The 15854-nt window shown below is 38.2% G+C and overlaps 1 protein-coding gene and 1 long non-coding RNA gene across 17 annotated transcripts in view; one reads left to right on the top strand and one right to left on the bottom strand.

Annotated features, from left to right (window-relative positions):
• LOC119153934 overlaps positions 1–15854 on the bottom strand; it is a 65879-nt gene that overhangs the window by 5392 nt on the left and 44633 nt on the right. For 2 of the 4 annotated variants that reach the window (XR_005106266.1, XR_005106263.1), the window contains one exon: positions 1571–3858. This is a non-coding gene — a long non-coding RNA (uncharacterized LOC119153934). Of the gene's footprint in view, positions 1–1570; positions 3859–15854 lie in introns of those variants that run through there. The other 2 variants (XR_005106264.1, XR_005106265.1) reach the window with 2 other exon arrangements.
• The window catches only part of LDB3 (LIM domain binding 3), a 127892-nt gene that overhangs the window by 78024 nt on the left and 34014 nt on the right, over positions 1–15854 (top strand). For 12 of the 13 annotated variants that reach the window (XM_037400933.1, XM_037400937.1, XM_037400928.1 and 9 more), the window contains 2 exons: positions 379–548; positions 1524–1560. In XM_037400933.1, the coding sequence (XP_037256830.1) occupies positions 379–548; positions 1524–1560 (207 nt within the window). Of the gene's footprint in view, positions 1–378; positions 549–1523; positions 1561–5523; positions 6478–15854 lie in introns of those variants that run through there. The other variant, XM_037400941.1, reaches the window with a different exon arrangement.

The following is a 15854-nucleotide window of genomic DNA, read 5'->3' as shown; positions in this document are numbered from 1 at the left end:
TCAACATGAAGCTGGTTTTGTAAGAAAAAAGACAAGAATGCTTAGAGAAATACATGTTTTTTTCCTGGCATACTCTCCTTTATCACCAAGCATTATTCTAATCACCATAAGCTTGTGGCTGCATTGGCTGAGAAATCGTGAAGAGACATTTCCAAGCATTTTCACACTGATTTGAATGATAACAGACCATTTCATAGATAGAATGGGCCATAACATTCTTAATTCACATAAAATTGACCTGTGTATTTTTTTAAAAAAGTAGTATTTTCAAAGTTGTGTTCTGGACTGCTGTTATTCTGGATGAGAAACTAAGACCAGAGAGGTTGGGATGAAAGTTACCATGTGCTGTTTCACAGCGTTTCACTTTCTGAATTGCAGTACCCTTCCTATTAAAGACACTCACGTAGACAGTGCCTCTCCGGTGTATCAGGCTGTGCTTAAAACTCAGAACAAGCCTGAAGATGAAACTGAAGACTGGAGCCGCCGTTCCGCCAATCTGCAGTCTAAGTCTTTCCGCATCCTTGCCCAGATGACTGGAACGGAGTACAGTAAGTCAAATAACAAAGCATCCCCCTCATCCTGGTTTTAGATTCATGCCTTTATTTTTTTACCCCAGTATTAGCAACTGATACTTGAGGAAGACTCATGTCCAGCTTGCAGTCACGGTCAGCGAGGGCTAAGGTTGGAGAACCCTGGATGTAACCTGAGGGAACTAGAAAATCAAAGTGTTCACTCTCACCTTGTGCTTTATGAAGGAAATTCTTTGATCTGCCAGGGGTCTCACCAGAAAAGTATAACAGACTATTCAGTAAAAGAGCACTTGGGGCCCATAGTTCTTCTTCCTTACAAATGAAATCTTACAGTGTAATCTTTAATTTTCCAGCAGCCTGGACGTACAAAGCTGTCCATTCATTAGATAAAAAGATAAACAACTTACGTCTCTTGTAACAGTCTTTTGTGGAAGTGACTTCCAGAGGTTAAAAAAAAAACACAGATCATGACCTGTATTGAACCTATGGTTCTGTGAGCTCCGTTATCTAAACCTAGATCTGCCAGGAATGTCATGGGAGCTTGAACTTTGTTGCTCATTGCCTATGAAAATGTTTTTCTGACCACCTGGTGCTAACTTCAGAGCTTGTTTCTGATCTAGAGAGAGGGAAGTTCAGGGACCTACCCACATCAGGGGGAAATACTTAGTATTTCCTTCTCATATGAATCTGCTGCTGCCTCTTATGCTATCCTATGAAACAGCAGGCCCTCTCTGCAGAATCACAGCTGTGAAACATTGCTAAAAAATGAACAAGAAAGTACTTGTAATAGCTACTTTCCTACTAGCATCCTTCTTCCTAACCTGAGGGAACTGCTCCTCTTCATGCTGTTCTTACAAAACCTACTGTTGCAAAGTCAGCGTGAATTCACCTTTAGATAGGCTTTTGATATGTTTCTGAAGAACTTATAATTTCATCATAAAGCCAATTTCTTTCTTTATTTCTTTTTTAACTGAAACGTTTTTTTGTCTGCAGTGCAAGATCCAGATGAAGAAGCCCTGAGGAGGTCAAGGTAGGCAACTCCCTGTGAAAAATCTGGCTTTCTCCTTACTGATAACCAAATAATGTTTTAAAACAGCATTAACATGAACATACATTGTTATATTTTTGTCTTAAAATATTCTAATGCATTTACTTTTAAACCACTAAAATTAAAATGCTATCAGTGAGAGGCATTTGAATGAAAAGGATAACAAATTAGCATGTTTTTAGGAAAGACAGTGCAAAATTCCTGAAGTGTGTGTTCAAATCTGAAAGCACTCTGCACATGCAACTCTCGTGTACTTCACTGGGTGTGTGAATGCAATGAGTTCCTAAGACCAAGCCCCGTGTAACTACTCGATTGTGTAACTGGATGAAAATATACCATGTTGTGATAGCACTGAAATTTGTGAGCAATTTATTTGGATGACCCTATGATTGACATTTGACTCGCCTAAAATGATGCAGTAAAGGAGTAGTTTCCATCCATATCCGTAATCATTTGGTTATGTTTTGTTTGGAATAAATACAACCCAAAGTTGCAGAATATGGAAGCACAGGACTGCTTTTGCTAGTGGGTAGATGTATTTGTTTCATATGATCTACCAAAAACACTGAATAAGTGGCTATGTTCAGAGATGTAATAAGGAATTAAAGATTTATTATCATCTTCTGTTGTCCTGCATAGCCAGGAAATAGATTTAGTAGAGATTCTTATGCTGAGCTGTAAAACCTGCAGCTGAAGCAGCGCATCCTGCATGCAAGCCTGATTTTCTGTTTGCATACCTCAAATCCCTATATCATGTTAGCTACTCTAAGCCGCTGGCTGGGTTTGTGATGTGTTTGATATTCAGTCAACTTTTTCTTTTTCTTTTTCTTTTTCTTTTTCTTTTTCTTTTTCTTTTTCTTTTTCTTTTTCTTTTTCTTTTTCTTTTTCTTTTTCTTTTTCTTTTTTTACTGCCATGTGGCTTCTATAAAGGTTCTGAGCTTTTTGATCACGGTGCAAGTCACAAATGTTGAATCAGTGAGAAAGATGTCTGTCATTTTCCCTGTGAAAATACAAGTATACTTTCAGTTTATGTTTGCTATAAACCTTCCCTTGCAGTTCACTGAAGTTCATGGCTAGGTGCCTGAACATCAGGCCTGACATTACATCCCGCAGGGATTTATTTCTTCCTTCAAATGTGCAAGCCTAATTCTTATTAAATGTATTGTGCGTTATCTGTTTTGATGTAATAGGCACACATCCAAATCCTTATTGTGATGGGATTTAAAGCATTGTGCTGAACTTAACAGTCCCCCACATACATCTAAAAGTAATACGTTGTTTTAAAGAACTAATCTTTCCAGCTGTAATCTGTGGCTTTGGAAAATACTAGATATTGGAAACTTAACATGGTATCAGGTATGTTGAAAATAATTATTTAGTAACACAGCAGCATGTGTAAATTGCATGTTCTATTCAGTGTAACTTACAGTATATGACTATATCCACGGTGCTTTGTGCATTTTCTGCAGTTTTGAGGTATCACCGTTTTACCCTTTTTTTTCTGCACAGGCACAGTTACGGTTATGAGTATACTTAGGCCCAGTTGTATTACCTAAAGAGGTTTAAGGGCGTTCATTGCTAGTAGAGGCGGAAGGAAATATATGCTAGGTAGTTATATGGGTACAGTGCGATTGGCACGAGCTCTGGTGCAAGGAACGGAGTCTCCTTCCTACTTAACTGGTTATGCTTGCTCCATCTCGGTGGCTTGGTACCTACCTCGGACATTGCATGTACACCACGGCAGATCTGGTAGCAACAGCCCTGGTTATGCATGCCTCCATCATGTACTACTCTTTTAGGCCTACCGGACTCCGTCTGTTTAATCTTTTGGCAAGGCCCCTGCTACTTTTGATTTTGTAAAATGCACAGGATCCGTATTTTAACTCCATTCTTCCAGCTCAGTAATGGAGTAGCAACTCCTCTTGAGTATCTACCCCAGACAGCCTGTACAACCACAGCTTTCTCCACACCCACAGTTTGGGATCAACTGGAAGGCTTCCTGAAAAGAAAAGGCTCCTGAAAGCAAAAGGTTTCCATGAAACTGTGGAACCTGAGTCTTGCCAGATTCAGTGTAGCATTAATCCCATGCTGTCCTGGCATTGTGGAAAAATCCTTCATGTTCCAAAACTTACATTGCTAGAGATTTCACAGTGTGGGGAACTTTGGTCTTGGGGCATGCTGTGAGCAATCTCTCTCTGGTGCTTTCTCTTGTCTCTGTGTCAGCTCTTCAGTGTAGTCAGCAAGGACTGCATGAAATGGTGATCAGGTTTCTTCCAAATGCTTGGGGGAGAAAAATAATAATAACAAAAAATAAACACACGTACCTTATTTTTGGCAGCACTGTTTCACATAAAAATAGTCACTTCTAGATTGCTGCTTCTAACTTCATGATGTATGCACTGAACAGAACCCGAGCTGGGGAATTTTCAGGTGGCAGAATATTCCGTTCAGTTAATGAGTGCATTGCATGACTGTCCTTTGCTCGTGCTACTGCTATTTTGAAGGCACACATAATCTTATAACTTGCTGTGAAAACTTTCCGTTGCTGTTGTGATGATTGTTACAGAATATTTTCCAGAAAGGTCGTATCCATTTCAAGCCAGAGGTTTCTGAATACCTTTTCCTTGAACGGATCGGTATCTCTTCAAAGCAATAAGGGAATTCTTAAATTTCATGTAAGACCCACTGTATGGGTCTACTGTATGAGCTAGTATGCTCCAATGTAACTTGAAAAAATGCCATCATAAAGTTTCAGCATTTCAGCTAGGAATACTTTATATCTTTTAATTACTTAAAAGCATGAAAGACAGTTTGGTAAGTCAAGACTCCTTTAGGAGTGTTACTTGCATGACACTGTGTTATTAGAAACAGAAGACTTAGAAATATCAGCAAATTTGTTGGCATTTACTCTGTTAATTGTTTTGTGCTTTCTTCAGCCTGAGGAGTAAAACCAGCCCAGTTTGTTCATTTCTGTTTGGCTGGTTTCACTCTCAAGTTCCGCTGCATTAACACAGTTGCCTTGCGTTTTGGGTGTAAACGAGGGGGAAATGACCTTGTCTGCAATGAATCAAAATACATTTTGCAAATAACATTTTATTTTCCATTCTGTTTGATATACTTCTTCTTGACTCTGTTCTCATCCCACATGCTCCTCCTTCGCCTCTTTATTTACAAAACCTGAGTTTAAACTATAGAACATCTTGAAAAGATTACATGCTGAGAGGCACTAAACATTGCTTACAACTTGCCCAAGTGCCCCATTCTGCTGTCAGAGGTACCTAGGGGCGTTGGCAGGAGGTGGCCAATACTTTGTGGGACTGTGCTTTGAAAATCCCATGACATACTGCTTTTTGACACAAATGACCAGAAATATTTATGCATATGTCAACAGTTACACTCACTTATGCGGAGAAAAGCTGTAGAGAAGCACTGCTGAAACTGTGGCTGATTGTTTTTACAAGAAGGACAGCAGGATATATATGCAGGCTGACCTAGGTATTACTGAATGGAAAATATTTGCATTAATTTTGCTCTTGTATGGAGCTAACTTTCACTGACTGCTCAGTTGGGGGTGAGGGAGGGAAAAGCCAAGAGAATCTGCTGGCAGGAAAACAATGGGATGAAACTGCATTTCTAGCAAAAGCAGCCCTGTAATACCAAGCACAAGTCAAAGAATATGAAGTTACATCAAGTTACTTCTCAGAAATGAACAACTGCAAAACCTTTCAGACATTTGTCCAAAGGGATCACCAAGCCTTCTTTGCACTGATTTAAAAGCTGAGGAAGAAATCCAAATAAATTGCTATTGCCCTAGTTATAAGGCAGGGGAGTAGTAGCCATGGGCCCTAACCCCTTTCTTTCTCCCTCCTTTCTTTCTTCTCTCTGTGTGTCTCTCTCTCTGTCTCTGTCTTTCTCTCTCTCTCTTCCTCTTTCTTCATGCCACAGGGAAAGGTTTGAAACGGAACGTAACAGCCCACGCTTTGCCAAATTGCGCAACTGGCATCACGGCCTATCAGCGCAAATCCTTAATGTTAAAAGTTAAAAGCCCACGTTTAGCAGGCAAATACGTAAGACAGAGAAGTACAGTAAAAAACTAACTGCTGTCCTGAGCTAGAGCCTAAGTGTGTCACGCACAGGAAAGGCTTAGTTCTAGGGCCTTTCTCCGAGTGCCTGTCTTCTGTAGATCTTTGTTGTTAGCCTTTTATCCATTCACTCTCACCAAAAGTAAAAATGATGATACAACCCGGTTCTTGTTCTTCATTATCAAGTAGATTAGCTTTTGTCCTTTACTATATCAAATGTAACTGCAGTATACGGGAAAACAGCATTATTCTGCTTTCTTGACTTTAATTCCAGGAGAAAATGAGAGGGAAGTTATTGACAGTATTTCCTTAGAAGGAAGAGGAATGATACTTTTACTGAGTTTTACTGCTGTAAAGATAATTAAGTAGGAGAAAGAAAGATGAAAAGGAAAACTGCCTGAGTCTGGCCTAGACTTTGCTAAATGTACAACATACTTAGTTTGCATAGTCGAATGATGCCGCTTGAAATAAGGTATTAGCAATGTGAAGTTGTATTTCTTCAATATATTATACTGATAGCAGTCATTTGCTGAAAACAGTGCTGTAAGTTTTCTGTTGGAAACCTGAATTTATCATTATATGAAAGCTAGAGATAGCTGTGGTTGCTCAGGATCTTTGAGGAAATTACATTTTGCTGTAGGAGATTTAGGAGTGAGAAGAATATATAGTACTACTGGTGCACTGAAGTTTTTAAAAGTATCTTGTAAGTTTTAAGGAATATGTTGCCCATTCTGTATTGCTCTTGCTTCGACCCACATTTTTTTCTGTATATAGCAGCATGCTTTATCTGAAATAAAAGACTTTAAAACTAAAATAATTATGTGCCTGTTTTACAGAGTACTTTATTCTGTTTCAAAACAGTAACTGCTTCAACTGACTGAAAGAAGTAGAACTTCTCTTTCCACAACAGAAAATTTGGTCAAAAAGCTTTCCCCTATTACCTATAATTATTGCTGACCTTGAAGTTATCTGAACTAGAATAAACCTGACAAAGCAGTTGAAAGAACAACAGAAATTAACAACTATTGTATTAGGTGTGAATGATAGCAAAGCATAATTAATAGATGTTAGATGACAACCTATTAATAATACCATTTAGCACTTCCATTTGAATAATATGCATTCTCTGGCAATAATTAGTAATTGTGCCCATGGCACAGGCACTGAGACATTGCTGGTGCTTAGAATGGGATAATTTTGTTTTGACATTAGAACTATGCTTTGCTTTTAAGCTGTCAGTCGAGATGTAGCAAACCTTTGTAGCTGCCAAGTATTTCTGTTTTCCGTTTGAAGTACAAGAGCAATGTTCCTTCCCTTTCCAGTTTATGGTCTGATCATTAAATGAAACAAAAAACGCAAGTAAATGGAACTGTTTGGGGTTTCCATCGAAACAGTTGCCATTAGCCCTCAACAACCTGCATTAGGAGTCCGTAGTACTGACTGAAGCAAAAATTTCTGCTGATAAAACACTGGTCTCTGCAATGGAAGGTTGACTCTATGGCAGCCCTGCTTACGGCCCTCAATATTTTTTTTTCTCATTAACTTCTATAAACTGCAAATTAGGTACCTCTATCTGGTAGCAGTAATTCTGATCAGAGATTAGCGCATGAGAATAGCTTGAAACTCGCTTTGCTGCTTCCAAACATCTCGGCTTTGTATCAGCAATCCATATAAGAACAAAGTTCATTCAAACTCCCATTCTTCTTCTGTGTTATAGAAAAAAGCTGCCATTCATGGAGGGTTTTACATGAACCAACCACATACTGGAGTGTTTAAAGGAAAAATAATCTAGCTATCATACTTTTAAAAAAGTAGTAATTTTTGAGTATTATTTAAGAGTACATGAGCGCTAGTGCCTTTTAAAATGCATTTCACTTTTCTTAGATAAGTACCATAGCGATGCAGTAAACATGCCATTTAATATACACAACATTCATTTATATTTTCCTTATGGGAACACAAACAGATCCTGATCGCACCTTCTAATTAGTGCCTGTGGAAAATCAACGTAACCGCATGAAATAAGAGCAACATTTTAACTTTTCCTGAATGTTGCTAAGATCAAACTTTGGTTCAGAGCAGGTGATTTTGTTTACCTATGGGAAATTTTGATAGAATTTAAAATATCAATAGGCAATTAACTTTTTCTCATAAACATCAAATATACCTAAGTAAAAAAATCTTCCCGTTCTAATTTTCAACTAAATTAAATGATTTTCTGAAGAAGTAATACTACAATGTTTTCACTTAAATAGGAATTGTGTTTCCTTAATGTTTTATGAACATAACACTGATACTGTTTGTTTCAAATAGTCCTAGTGCATGTACTATAATGGAAAAGAAAATGTCTAGATTATGTCTCAATGTTTACACTTAAAGGTATTTTTAAATGTTTTTTTAATAATCAGAAAAGCATAGTTTGATCAGATATGAAATTAATGGAGATGTAATTAAGGAACCCCTTCTTCTTAGCTCTGCTTCAGTGGATTTAGTTAATGATAAAAATTCAGTGCATATAAACCATGTAACCAAATAGAGAAATAGTTGTAATCCTTTTTTCCTGGAGGATACAAAATGGAATTTAAATACTCTCCAAGCTTGTAGAATTTCAATTATTTCTGTAATTACAGGAAAAAAAAAAAAAAAAAAAAAAAGAAAAAATCTTCAATAGTTGATAACTTCTGGAACTTTTGCAATGACAAAGACCTTTTGTAAAGGTGCTGTTGTTAATCCCTAAGGCTAGATTGTTTACTACAGCTTATTCCCACTGCTTAGTCCTGTCCCTTTCAAAAAATCTCCCAAGTGATGGACTTTGTTAGTTAAACTGTCAGTCAAATTTTTCTATCGAGTTTCTTCTTTATATGTAAATTAGTAATTCCTTAACTCTTACTCCTCAAAAATCTGCCTTTATGCTGTCATGGTGATCTTCAAGCCCAGAAAATTAATGTTGCAGAACTTTCTTTGAATAACTATTAGGAGGCCTTGTTTTTCTGTCCTGAGCGGCAGGCAGACCTTTTCTGTAAGGTGGAGAAACTGGACTGGATTTGTCATTACACTATATCTCATTGCTCGAGACTAACAGACTTAGGCCGGATAAGAAATCATTAACAGCTTTAAGAAACCGCTAGCTTTGCTGTGGCAAAAGCTCAAGTCCAGCCTGGTTATGCCCTATTTTTAATATGTCCAGGCTTATCTCACTGTATGTCGGTTCTGATTGACCAACCCCATCTTGCAGTGTTTCTTGACCATTTGCAGAAGTTTGCTGTTTTGCCTGGGAAAATTTGTCTCAGTTAAAGACAGAGGGGCTTAACATAGGTTCCTGATTGAAGACTCCGGGAGTCATGTAATTCTTTCAAATAGTGCTGATGATAGGCAGGTGTAACTGTCCCACGCTGAATATATTTTGAACCATGACTGTTCTGCTGAGCAGAAGACAATAGTTGGTGACAAAACTGTCTGGCAAATAGCCTCCATGCCAAAAATAAAGTAAAATGCAGGATGTGGATAGTGGTATTAACCCCCTGCCCTTCCCAACATTGCCAGTAAAGGATAGTGTTATAAGCATTTAATGAAGATACAGCAAAGCTGATGCCAGTAGGAAATCAAAACCAAAACGCCTTCCAGGTAAATCTGCTTGTCTGGTTATGACACAGGGAAATGCTCATTTTCTGCTGTGATATAAGACCGTTTGTTCTGAACTAACCTGTTTCCTGAACAGTGCTGCCTTGCCTTCTACTCAAATGGTCTCCTCCTTACCTCCTATGGTGCTTAGTTTGCAGCAGGGATACTGACTGCATGCGGTGCGTGCTGATGGGACATGGCTAGAGTGTGACTTCAGAACAGCAGGCATGAGAACTTGACCTCTCTTCCTTCCATGCATGACAAAATTAAAAAAGGAGAAAGGTTCTGTGGCTCCTTCCCTCGCCTCCCTCTTTTCACGTCTGCCCGCATGGGAAGGAGAGTACGTTTTTCCTATGTAATAAATTCAGAGGTCGCTTTCTCTTCATTGTGGTTTCTCTCTCATTATGCACAACTGTGTGGAGTATATATTCAGCAGCAAGGAACACTTCTTTTAGGGACTACTTTATCACTTTTGAAAAGTCCCAACTCTTGCGTATCACAGAGCTGTTGAAGTCTTCTTCAGGGCAGAAGAGGCGACACCAATCTTTCACTTGTGCATTCAGGTTCCCACGGGGATTAAACTGATTTTGTGGCTTCTTTAGCAGTGTCTACCTTGAGTTTCAGTGACTGCAACTATCATTACACATACCAGAAAATACATGGATACTTGCACAGATTTCAGTTTGCAAAGTTAAAAAGCTAGAATTTTGGTATGGTCTGCAATATGCACAAAAATAGATTGACTAAAATTTGCTCTCAAGCACAATACATTCTTTGTTCTACTGCTGCTTATCAAAGCTGTCTGATGCCACCAAGACAAGCTAAGGAATCTTGATCCCCTTCCTTTGTTTGCCAGAAGTTCCAATGATTAGCATTGCTGACCTGCCCAATTGTCAAAAACTTCCTATCTATACGCTAATCAGATTACCAAAATCATTTTGAAATATACACCTTATTTTTCTACAACAGCCCATGAAATAAAGCAGACTTCTATAGGTAGCTTTCTCATTTAAGGAACATAACTGCAATAAAGAATAATAAGCGTATCAGTTTAATATATTCTATTTGATCTCCACTTACCTTTTAGCAACTAAAGAGTGAAAAATACCTTAGGAATAGTGAACTAACTCAATAGTCTCTATGGAATTCTGAGTGAAATAAGAAGGGAAAATCGATCAAATATAATGTGTTTCTTCCCCCAAATAGCCCTGGAAGTTCTATGGGGAAAATTAATTGAGAGATCATAAATCATTTGTTCGCAAGCCAGTTCTCTGTAGAACCACTTGATCAAAGATTGTGACTGTAAGGGATGGTGTATGCACCTGAATGTACTCACATAAAATTGAAGGAGTGAGGCCTCTGGATTAAATCAGCAAATACCGTTGAAGCTTTTATCAGAACAGATCATAGAGAAAGTAATGCATAAGCTAACAGAGCTTGTTGAAGCTCAAGGATCAGTTTTGGGGAGCGTGGAGTGTGTACCAACCTATTTTTAACATCTCGTCTTTACCATCTCAGTCTTTTGCATGTTCCTGTCCACTAAACTTTTGCATGGGCAGAAATTAACATTGCTTTCTTTCCTACTGTGCAACCTTTAAGATTCTCATATGCATCCTTCTACTGACGTAGATGGCTAACCAAGATACCAGTGCACAATGCTACCTTTCTCTCTGACCACTTCCTTTCATTGCCTTCAGTCCCACAACAAAAAAGCAGTTCTTGCACGTAGCAGGCTTTCCAACACGCCAGAGGTACTCAGTTGTGGTCTGTGGATCATCAGACTGGCTCACAGAGCTTTGTTTAGGGTGAGCTGGAGAACTGGCCGATAGCATAGCACTGGCACTGCTTCCTTTTATTCTGCTTCTAAATTGCATTAATGTCAGCAAAATTACCCTAAATACTAATAACTTCCTAACAGTTCATTTCCATGTAAGCATTTGTTGTAATTGACCCTGAATGATATACAATTACAAATGAGAGAGGGAGAAGGCAAGAAAATCCGTAAGAGAGTTTATGAAACAAAATGTAATCCACATTCTGAAAGAATGACAACTGCTCTAATTCATGCCACTTGCTCATTTGGTTCAGGAACCGAACAGAAAAGACACATTAGTACATTTCAGATGCAGCTTCAAACTTGAGATAATACCATGTAGAGAAAGTATGAATTTTCTTATCATTGATCTGCACAAACTACAAAATAGCTTTAAAAAAACTACCAGCTAAAATTGAGATCTATGTGTTCTTGCTCTTCTCTCAGCTTCCCTGAAGAACAGTGAAGTCATGATGAGAAAGAACACTTCAGTAAAAGGGGAATAATCTCCTGGTGTCCAATACCTGAAGTTGTTGTGCATTGGTTTTGTTTGTAACGGTCACATATATAAACTGAAAGTCCTGATCCTGTGTTCAAGTGCCTGGTGGCAGGTATCTGCACTCTGCCAGTGGGGCTATAAAACGCTGGAGGGAACCATTCAGATAAATCCAATTGCACTCTTAAGGCCAAGATAGAGAATAATTATCTGAAATATATCCCAGCTCAAAGCGTTCCACGCACTGAGAATTTTGTGGTCATTGTTCTTATTAAAGTGATGTGTTTACCAATAAGATAAATTGGAGTACATATACTTGCATGCCAAATATCACTATGTAAACCTTGGAAAAGAGTTCTCTTTACTTTCAGCAACACTGATGATGCTGTATTTCCAGCTGCATTTATTAATTGACTGTTAAATATAACAGCAACCAGTAGATGCCACTAAAATGCATCTGTAGGAGGTATTTGCTTTGATTTTAGTGAGCTGCTTTGATTGAGTCCATATTACTTGTTGAGAATGAGTTGCTGGTGTTTTTTCTTCCACTGAATATATGATAATGCTTTTTCTGTTCTGTGGCACTGTCTGCACAAACCAGGATACCTTCTGGGAGGAACATACTTCCCTGTTTTGGAAAGCAGACATACTAGTAGGACATGTTGCAATCGTGTTGGCGTGGGCTGCTCACATTCTTAACTACAGTGGCTGAAAAAGAGAGACTAGCTCTTCTACCCCTCTTTTCTGATCCCAAGCTAAAAGTTTTAACTAAACCAGCATGATAGTTGTCTTCTGTCCTCTTCAGTTAACTGCCTATGATTTCTCTGTGTGTCTTATGGTGTCTTTGTTAAGGCAACAAAAATGTAGCTAGGGGGGAGGGGGGTGCGGGGCAGGGAGGGGGAAGACAAATGCTCTCGACAGTTTTATATTCATCTGACCATGGAAAAATTCTCAGCTGCAAACACGGAAAGGTAGAAATAGCCTCACTGGATCAGAGCAGCAGTTAATCTAGCTCAGTGTCCAGTTTCCAGCAGTGTTGGTATCTCATGCCTTTGAGACAAAAATGTTTGGAAGGCAATTATGAAATAGCTTTCACACAGCTTTACTCCCAGACACCCTATAAGAACTTTTGTAAAAAATTTTTTTACTTACACTTCTTAAAAGGAAATTTTAGTTTTAGGCAAAAATATTTATGTACGAATAAGTACGTTAGGATAAAAGCTTTTAAAAGTCTAATAAGAACAAGTCCTGCAAATCCATAATATAGTACTAGAATAGTGGTATTTATTTCAATAGATAGAGACCCTAATAATCTGTAAGTTCTAGCAACTATTTTCTCTTCGAAAAAAGGCAGTATATATTTGTCATGTTCTATAGAGGACTATTGTATGATCAATACAGGAAAACACTGATAAACTGAATAGTAAAATTTGTTTAAAAAGTCCACAATTTCTTACTAAAGAGGGTGAGCTTTTAAATACTGAGCTGGGATTCAGGAGAACTTATTTCAGTTCTTTGCCCTGCCGTGGACCTTCTTTTTGACCATAAGCAATTCTGTTAAGTTTTTGTTCTTCATTTGTAAAACAAGAAAAATAGTTTTGCTCCATGAGAATATGAAGAAAAAATTAATTATAGTATTCACTTACTGCTTCAGTACTGAAAGACCGAGTTAAAAGAGCATGTGGTCTCTCAGGATGCCTAATGTTTCTTATGTCAGCAGATCTTCATTACAGATTAAATGATTCTGTCTCTGCATCATTTTAATGCAACAGAGAGGAACTGTTCAGGAGAGAGAGTCCAGATCCCTTATCCTCTAAGGAGAAGGTAGATGAAAGGTGCACAAGCTCCATATCTGAGGTTACCTGTTACATGTACAAGTTTGTTTGGGAATCTTTTAGATTTGGTTTCTAAAAATGAAACTGAGTGGGAAAGTATTCCAGTGTCCAGTACATACAGTTCAGATTCAACAGACTCATTTATTGGAAACTGAAGTTTCTTCAGGCTCTGTTTAGAATCCAGTAGTGCACACAAGCTTGGCTTGCAAATTAATTTTACATTTTGTTACTCAAACTACTATAATTCTTGCTAGTGTGTGGGAGGGAAAGACTATTTCTACCATTTCATTCACTCTGTCTTTGTGACCATATCATGTAGCATATATTTATGATAAGGAAACATTTCACAATTTTCATTGTACAATATACAGTATAATTGGGAAGACAGTATATTGCATAAATCTTGTTTGAGAAATATGTCCAACATTTAATAAAATCTGTGGGAGTTGCACTGTTCTCTCAGAACAGTCATCGACTAAGGCCCTTCTATCAAAAGCTATTTCAGCTGCGGACTAAAAGTGCTGCAGACAAAAAAACCCCATTAATATTAAATCTCTCCCAGACAGCTCAAAACTACTACCCACTACTGTCAGTTATTTGAGCCGCCTGTGTAGCCACAGAGATACAAACTGCTCATGTTGTGAGCCAAATTCTTTCATGTTGTGAAGGTATCGACTTCACTGAGCCTGCCCGAGGGATGTATTTGACTCAAAAGTAAAATTAATTCTGCATTTAGATAGCAAAACATGTTTGATTGTAAAGGCTGGAAATCCAATAGTCTGTTCCTCAAAATGCAAGTATTGCCAAGAGGAGACACATCTGATCTTGAGCCTTTCTCACTGTTAGCCAAATGGGAATTACTGCTGTTGACTGGGGAGAGAAATAGTTCCTGGAAGAAAACCATGAAGTAGTGTGCCTTTGAACTTGTCTTTCCCTTTACTCTCTACCTTTTCCTTTGCTTTATTCTGTGGAAGTATGTTTACCATACTTCTCTCTCCCCGCTTAACCTGCACAACTCCCCTGCCATCATTACTGTTACCCTATACTTGTACGCTCAAGGAACAAGCTTTTGTGAAATTCTGACCTCAAAGTCAAGTGACCTTTTTCTGCGTTCTTCAGTATAGCCGCAGCTAGTGGAGCAGAAAAGTTTGGATCAGATTGACAGTAACAACAGAGGCCTAACGCTATCCTGCCTGACCCCAACTGCCTGCCTTTTGGTCTTGACTAATTTCTCATAGGATATCTAGTAACACTGGAAATAAACAGTGCTTTATGCTTTCCAGGCTGTGACTGTAGTTTTTAACGTTCTCGCATGATTATGGCTCTTGGTATACTAACGCTTTGCCTGCCACACACACAGTTTCTAATCCATTCTCCTCCACGTTGCTTCATCCTGGCTTTCCTATACTTGATGTTCCAGTGAACTCACGGCTTGGTTACCATAAAGATAGTGTTTGGTTTCTCATTGCTTTAGAGTGGTGAGCCCGTGGATCTTATGAGGGTATTTGCTTTCATGACAGGTTCTCCCATTCTGACCACCATAACATCTTAGTCATGCAGCCACATCTGAGGGCCATTTCAGATCTACTTCTGGGTTTGAAAATGAGGCTTCAATTCATCTATTTTAGGGGTTACATTTTAGTTAGAGGTTTTAAAAATTGGTAGAGATCACCTATGTCCAAACTTTGCTGATGTAAACTGGACTGGTTTTTATAACTTTATTGGAGGTAAACTAAGGAAAGGACATGTGACTGTATGTATATACGTGATGTACATACATAAACACAGAGATAGAACAGATAGAAATACATGAAATACTACTAATAAAGTGGAAAATGTTACAGAATAGCCTTCTAAACATGGTGTAAGACAATGACTGAAACTCAACAAATCCACATAAACAAATACGTCTATTCCTTTTTTTCAAAGGACTTCTCAGAAAGAAGGTTCAGTTGGGTAAATGAGGACGTTTGCTTTCTGGTTTGTAATTTTAGATTCCAGTTAAGAAACATGTTCTCATTTTGCATATTTCAACTTTAAACTTGTTGACATTCCAGCGCAATCCCTTAAATAGGAAAGGATGCAACCACCCACTAAATTGCTAAGTATTGAGACTATCTCAATTACTTAATGTAATTGGATTTCAGACTTAGGAGTCTAAGGCTAAAGGATTCTATTCTTCATGAAAATACCTATGTCAGCTTCTCACAGATACACAGTTGCTTACACTTAAACTGATAGTTATTTTTGTAAGCGTGTATGTGTGTTTAGAGAATAACAGCCTAATTCTCTACCACTGAAATTGAGGCTGACTTACTCCTCACCTCAATGAAGGAATGATTGCACTTGTTCCTAATTTGACTGAGATTGAGAAAACTAGTACTTACTAGGACAGATAATGTTCAAGTGCTACCAGACACATAAAATCT

The sequence above is a fragment of the Falco rusticolus genome, chromosome 9 (genome assembly GCF_015220075.1).
Source record: "Falco rusticolus isolate bFalRus1 chromosome 9, bFalRus1.pri, whole genome shotgun sequence".
Classification (NCBI taxonomy): domain Eukaryota; kingdom Metazoa; phylum Chordata; class Aves; order Falconiformes; family Falconidae; genus Falco; species Falco rusticolus.
Note: the sequence above shows the minus strand (reverse complement) of the source record. Positions and strands in the feature narration are given on the sequence as shown.